At 42.4% G+C, this 7243-nt stretch overlaps 1 protein-coding gene across 2 annotated transcripts; it reads right to left on the bottom strand.

The window, feature by feature from the left end:
* Positions 1-447: 447 nt before the first annotated feature.
* LOC133906123 (DEAD-box ATP-dependent RNA helicase 9-like) lies at positions 448-5074 on the bottom strand. Of its 2 annotated transcripts, XM_062347916.1 has the most exons (8): positions 4677-5074; positions 3548-3675; positions 3246-3451; positions 3043-3167; positions 2140-2238; positions 1802-2026; positions 1521-1682; positions 448-1412 (listed from the first exon to the last, which is right to left on the bottom strand). In XM_062347916.1, exons 1-8 carry the CDS (start codon positions 5010-5012, stop codon positions 900-902), a joined length of 1794 nt encoding a protein of 597 aa, XP_062203900.1. In that variant the 5' UTR covers positions 5013-5074; the 3' UTR covers positions 448-899. The 2 variants fall into 2 exon arrangements, with proteins under 2 accessions (XP_062203900.1, XP_062203899.1); XM_062347915.1 differs by having other exon boundaries at positions 3043-3451.
* Positions 5075-7243: the final 2169 nt, after the last annotated feature.

Genomic DNA, 7243 nt, shown 5'->3' on the forward strand with positions numbered 1-7243 from the left:
CATCTTTGACTACTGCTTTATATAATATATCAAAGTTATATTATTATAAAACTATTTTTTAAGACAAATCTAATCATATTATTTTGGTGCTAAATTTGAAAATATTGAATGCACGCAACCCAAAGCACTCATTTGTGACTAGAGAGAGTACACTAGTAAAACTGTTTATCTCTTTTGTATTATTGCACAAGAACAGGCAGCAGTGTCCAGTTGAAGTACCAGTTTTTTCACAGCTCCAGGCTACGACAACATTTCTGCTCATGAATAAACATATTGCATAACGTCCCGCAACAGGGTGGAACACAGTAATTTCATGCCAAAAGGGAGCATTAGTAACAGGGAAAGAATGCCACAGGCTATGACAACACCAACACTGCAACCAGTTTGGATGGACAAGAAAACAACTGAAGGGAACTCTGGAGGAAAGGTGGGAGAACAAAGGGGCACTATGCGGATATATGACATGCTTATAGGGACCATCAGTCTGGTCAATAGGACCTACAAAGTACCAAATCATCATACAATACGTGCTACAAAAAAGCGATATAAGAATAGCATCTGCAGAAGACCCTCTGCATATTTTACAGGTATGATTAGAGCTATAGCTTGCAGGAGCAAAAAAAAAAAAAAACAAGAAAAATAACAAATACTACTCTGATTATTTCCTGCTGACTTTCGTTGATTCCCTCTACGCCCACAAGGATAAGCATGCTGTTTGTACTGGAAATTTCAGCCTTGTGCCGCTTTCAGAGGGAGCAAACAATGGACTAGGCAATCCCATTGTCTGTTCTGATCGTGTTGTCATATAAGAATCACCAGCAGAATCTGCAGTAGGATATTCATTCAGTAGAGTAGGCGAGTAGCGGTTATTTTTTTCCCCTAGTTCAGATGTTGAGAGACTAAGACGAGTTGCCAAAGCCACCAGATTGTCCCGACTTCTTATCACCAAAGCTGCCAAAGCCACCTGAGCCAGAACCACCAAAACCACCACCAAACCGACCTGATCCAGAATCCCCAAATCCACCCGAACGATTAACACTGGACCGGCCTGAACCAGAATCCCCAAAACCGCCACCTGAACGACCAAACCCAGAGTCACCGAATCCACCGCTTGAGCGACCAAATCCAGAATCACCGAATCCACCACCACCACCTGAACGACCAAACCCAGAGTCACCAAATCCACCGCTTGAGCGGCCAAATCCAGAATCGCTAAATCCACCTCCTGATCGACCAAACCCGCCGCTTCGGCCCGAGTTGCCAAAACCACCACGTCCACCAAAACTCCGTGAGCGCCCATAGTTCGACCCGCCATACCCTTCACGACCAAATCCTCCACCACCACCACCACCACCAAAGGAATCAAAGCCAGCACCCATCAGGTCAGACCCCTCAACATTGATTTTTGGAAGCTGCGAGACAATGGAAAACCACATGACTACATGAGCATAATGCAGTAAAAAAACAAAGAAAACAAGTGCAGTGATCAGCATTACGCAATGCAAACCAAAAGCCCTCACCTCTGTGAACTTGCTACCAACATCGTTTTCAATAACCCTGATAGCTCTACTTTGTTGATAGTTGTACATCGCAATTGCAGTACCCTTCTTTCCAGCACGGCCAGTTCGGCCAGACCTGTGAACGAATATTTCTGAAGAGTTTGGCAATTCAAAATGTATCACCTGAACAAGGAGAGCCAGTAAGTGAACGTTCAACATATCTGTCGATCACCCATGTTCCAAAAACACAGTGATAACAAATAAACTAAGGAAATAACTCAGAGAAGGGGGGAAGCACTAACCAGATCTACATTTGGGATATCCAATCCACGAGCAGCAACATCAGTGGCAATCAAAATATTAAACCGCCCATCACGAAATCCTGAAAGTGTTCTCTCTCTTTGGGCTTGTGAGATATCCCCATGAAGGGCTTCGCACTGGAAACTTCGACCCATGGTGTGTGACAATCGATCAGCATCCCTTTTTGTTTGCGTGAACACAATGCACTTACCACCTTTAGCATGTTCCTGAATGAATTAATAAATTACAAACAGATTCCAGCAAAAAAAACTAGATATAACCTGGTAAAGTATTTAAGTAGAAATGACACAAAAACAATAGAAAGCTAATTTATATTCACCTGAATCAGTTGTCCAAGGACAGCAGGTTTTTCACGATTCTCTGAACTGATAGAATACAGACTAATTCCTTCGGCCAGCTTCTGGTCATCCTCACCCACCTATGAAGGGAACAAGTAAATCAATCCCATGTATTAGCCAATGATTTCTTAATGGAAGGGCATATAGGAACTATCTGTGTATAACGAAATAACTCATCAAAGATGAAACTATGTGGAGCAATCGACCATATATTTTTTTCTTTAGAAGTTTACGGCATTACAGTTAGCGGGGCGGATTCACACCTATTATACTTTAGGGGAAGTGCCACACATCGCAGGAAATATCATGCTAAGCCCAACTCAACATGCTACTTTCCAGAACATTTGTCTTTATCAGATATCACGTCAAGAAAAAACATTGAAATATTTTCACTATACGAATTAAGTAAGAGGCTTGTACGCATTTGCCACTGTGGCTACTGACACCACTAGAACCAATTTTCCAGATCTGTTCTGATACCAATTTTTTTTAACTTTCATCAAAACTACTACCTCAGGTCCAATTGCCTTGTCATTTAGAACATCCAATTGTTTCTCAATGCCCATCTTTGACCCATTACAACTTCTTAGCATATGTTATAAAAATTAGTAGTAAAATCAAAATGGACTCAAAGTATTCTTTATGATGAATCTATCAATATAACTCTTGTACGAAAAACCCAAATACTTCTGTTAGAAATGGCTGATTAAGTTCCCAAGTTCCCAGTTTGAAAAAAAAAATTGTAACTAGAGCATACGGACAGAATATGCATTATAAAAAGGGACTGATGGTTTCACAACTTATGCAGTGAAATTCAAGTTACTAAGTTTAACAATAAATGTGTGTAAAGCAAAAGTAAGTGCAAAACTACAATTCGAACTCACAAGGTCTACTGTAACAGGATTTTTTAGGTACTTTTGTGTGAGCTTTCGTATCCAAGTCGGCATTGTTGCAGAGAACATCAGTGTTTGACGTTGTGAGGGCACTCTCTCCAAAATTGTCTCGACATCTTGATCAAAACCAACCGACAACATCAGGTCTGCTTCATCAAGAACAACAAATTTTATCTCTGACAAATTCAGGGAACCTCTGTTTAGCAGATCAATCACCCGTCCAGGTGTCCCGATGACAACATCAACACCATAATTAAGTTTCCTCATTTGCATGTTAATAGGAGTGCCTCCATATACACAGATTGTTTCCAAGGAGGAAGATTCGAGGAATTCCCTCTCAACTTGTTTTGCAAGTTCTCTTGTTGGTGCCAAAACAATAGCCAAGGGAAACTTTCCAGGTCTGTGAATCACTCAAGGTTAAATACAGCACAAGAGAACTACAAGAAGAAATGAAAAAAAAATAGCATGTATATAATGCTTAAAGAACCAAGCTTACTTGTACTTCTCATTGTGGCGGATAATTGCATCCAATATGGGGATTCCAAACGCCAAAGTTTTCCCAGTCCCAGTTTTGGCACGACCAACCATGTCCCTTCCCTGCATCACTGGCTCAAGAACCGCTCTCTGTGTACAGGCAGAATAGAAGGCAAAGTTTAATATCAAAAACATGAAAAGCTCACCCATGATGTGATAAACTACACAACTACCAGAAGAGAAGCAGAAAAGATAAAAGATTCAAGTGAATTTTGCTTGAGAAGCAGAAAAGAAAAAAGATTGTATTGGTGATTTTACATCATGTGCTCATGTCCATTTAATATGCATACTAGACTGCTCTCAATGAGCCAGCAATCTACAAGTAGAACATGAAAAAACACTGACATGCATGAAAGGTTATACAAAGTGACAAGCAAAACAATTAATTTGAGTGTGGAACAACATCAACACATCAATTAATTTGAGTGCTAAACAATATTTTGGCGATGCAAGCTCCAATCTATTTTGTAAGTACATTGCTAAGGTGTGGAGTGTAGACTATCTTGCAGTGCAGAAAATTGATTAGCAATAAACTACATGTTCATTCAGTATGGATCCAATACAGACATCTGTTCCTCATATCTGAGAACCATGGAAATTGCACACAATTACTCTAACATTGGTATTTTAGCTCCTAAACCCAATAACGAACCCCGGTACTTTTAATATTTCATCAAATCATCATGCTGATGTAGTCAAACAAAATGGAAATGTAATTGACAGAAAGGAGTAAATTTGGGACATGACAATACCACGGCATCAGAGCTACTCTTTGATTGGCCTACGTACAAGAGCAGTCAAATTCAGATCAATTGAAACATCATACATAATACTTGTTCTGTTAAAAATAAAATAAAAAGATGCAACTTTGTTGTAATTAAACAGTTTTTCTCTTAATAACCACTCATCACATATCGATTTCATCTATATGAACTGTACCTAGCCAAGCATCTTGGCACACGGTTGCTACTATCTAATCATACCACAAATTTGCAAAAAAGGAATAAACTTTCGCAGTGATCAGGTGATTCGACCGACATGTGGTTACTCTTCGATCGAAAGAATAGCAGCGATCCACAGCTCCTCATTACCTGGATAGGGAACAGCTTGGTGATGCCCTTTGCAGCGAGCCTCTGCACGATCTTGGACGAGATCCCCAGCTTGGCCACGTCCAGCCCCTCCTCCCCGGCGCCGCCAGCTCCACCGCTCGCTCTCTTCCCCTCCTCGAAGAACCCCTCCTCGGCCGCGAACTCCGGGCGCGCCGCCGCCCCGGCAGCGCTCGTCTCCCGGAACCCCAGCCACGCCGGAGACGAGTGGAACCGCGCGGCCGCCCCCAACGCCGCCGGCTGCTGCTGGAGGAGCGCGGCCGCGAGGATGGACACGGCGCGCCGCCGGAGAGGCGCCGCGCGACGGAGGACGGCGTACATGGCTGCTGCTGCTGCTGTGACGGCGGCGGCTAGGGTTTAGGGTTTGGGGAGTGGGGCGAGAAGGGAACGGGTTAATAGGAGAAGAGATATTTCTGTTGTCACGTGCGCAGCATGTAACGGCGTTCGGTATTACCTCACTTACATGTGGGGTCCCGGTGTTCAGTCCGACTGTGGGCCCTTACGTCATTGAGGAAAACATGGTTGCTACGACTATCGCTGGTGTCGATAGTAACAGGCGGGCGGCACTTGGTGAAAGGGTGGGCGTGGGGCCACATAAAGACACGTCAATGACATGTGGGGTAGTATTGTGTGGGACCAGACTGTCAGTTGGTTGTGGGGCAGAGATGGTTGGTTTCTCGGGGAATGGCGGCAATTCTTGGAGGAAAAGTTATGGCGGTTGGGAAGGTGATGATGGGCTTACTACTTGTTTGGGCCGGTTGACAGGTATTGTGAGCCTCCACAGAAGTTTAGGCCCATTAGGCAAATGTGGGCCTTGCACTGACTGGGCCATTACATGGGATCAGGGAATTGGAGCTTTTTTATTTTTTAAATTTCGGAAATAATATTTCGTTCCGTTACTCTAAAAATTCAAAATACTATCAAAGTAGTCATAAAAAATTTTGAAAAAAATGATGGTGTATAAGACTTATGATCTAGCTCTCCAAAATTTTCAGACAAAAAGAATTTTGAGAGCATTAGAATGATGTATTTTTATTTTTTAACATGTCACTCGTTAGAAGAGCGGCATGTGCCTCTCTGCCTTCTGGCGGGTGGCAATAGTTTCAAACCCCATTTTTATTATAAAATAATGAAATATAAAAATAAAAAATCTAGGGAATTACTGGCTATGAGTTGAGTGCATACCGCTGCATATGAGTAGCACTTGCCTACATTTCTCTCATCCGTCGGATTTCAGATCAATGGTCTCAAGCACACCTTAAAACTTGTAGTCCTACACACGGTAGTTTATGAAAGTCTAGGGCTGTTTGTTCTTAACTCAGGAGTCAAAGTCAAAAATTGATCCTGTCTAAAAAATTTGGCTTCCGTTTGTATCAAGATAAACAATTGGCCATATCTTGAAAAATTAGCTGGCAAAATTTTTTCTATAGAAAAGCTAGACAAGATTTTAGCGACCAAAATAGCTGCCCCAACTTTTGGCCAATCAAATTTTTGGCTCGGCCTCAAACAAAACACTACTATGAGTTAATTTCACAAACCCACCACTTTATTAGCCTAATTATCATGAAACCACTATAATCTTATTATGTATCACAGATCCACAAATAACTTGAGCTTCTTCCTGCAAAACTATCATTTCGTTACACTCCCCGTTCTTGACCTAATGGGACCCACTTGCTAGTGTCGTGAAGAAGAAATCCCAGTAACAATACTATCACTATGCCATCCTGGGTGCATGCCACGTAAGCTAGCCACCCACTGGGTCAGGAATAGGGAGTATAACGAAATGTTAGTTTTGCGATAAGGGAGCCTCAGTCATTGGTAAGTCTGTGATACAGGACAAGATTATGATGGTTTCGTGATAATTAGGCTAAAAAAGTGGTGTGTTTATAAAATTAACTCCACTCTATTTACTTTGATTTTAACATGACCAAATTTTAACTTGGCTTCTTAGAATCCAGAACCAACCAGGCCCTGGAACTGTAACGTTGGCACGCACACAAAAGTAACAGAAGAACTGGATTTTTGACAAGCAAGCAAAAAAAAATCGCGAGTGGAGGAAGTCGTCGCGCATAAATGTTGGAACTTCACCATTTTCCAACATCGTTACCCTCCACAGATTTTGTAGGAGCGCATTGGCTTTTCGAGATGACAGAGAAGCATACACAAAGCCAAACCCTGCTTTGGACTTTACCCCATTTCCAGTTGGGATTGTCCGATCCCATCCCAACCAATCATTGGCTGCATGAACCAGCTTTAATTCAAGCAATGCTGGACAGAAAAGCCGATCAGACCCAATCCAGCCGCGTCGCTTTGTAAGGTGGATGGTTCCAAAGCCCAAAGGCGAAGAAGGATCTTGTTCGACACCCGAGCTGGCTCTCCTTTTCTTGCTTGTCCTTTGCCACCAACTGCTGCTGCAGCTAGTGATCAACAGTGCTCCAGTTTCGAATCTTCCATTCCATGTCTGAAATTGGAGTAGTCCAGCTTCGAGTTCTTGCCGTCTGGATCGGCGACTTAACCTGAAAACCAGGACCGTCCTCTTGTAATTCCTG

Source organism: Phragmites australis, chromosome 23 (genome assembly GCF_958298935.1).
Source record: "Phragmites australis chromosome 23, lpPhrAust1.1, whole genome shotgun sequence".
In the NCBI taxonomy this organism is placed as follows: Eukaryota; Viridiplantae; Streptophyta; class Magnoliopsida; order Poales; family Poaceae; genus Phragmites; species Phragmites australis.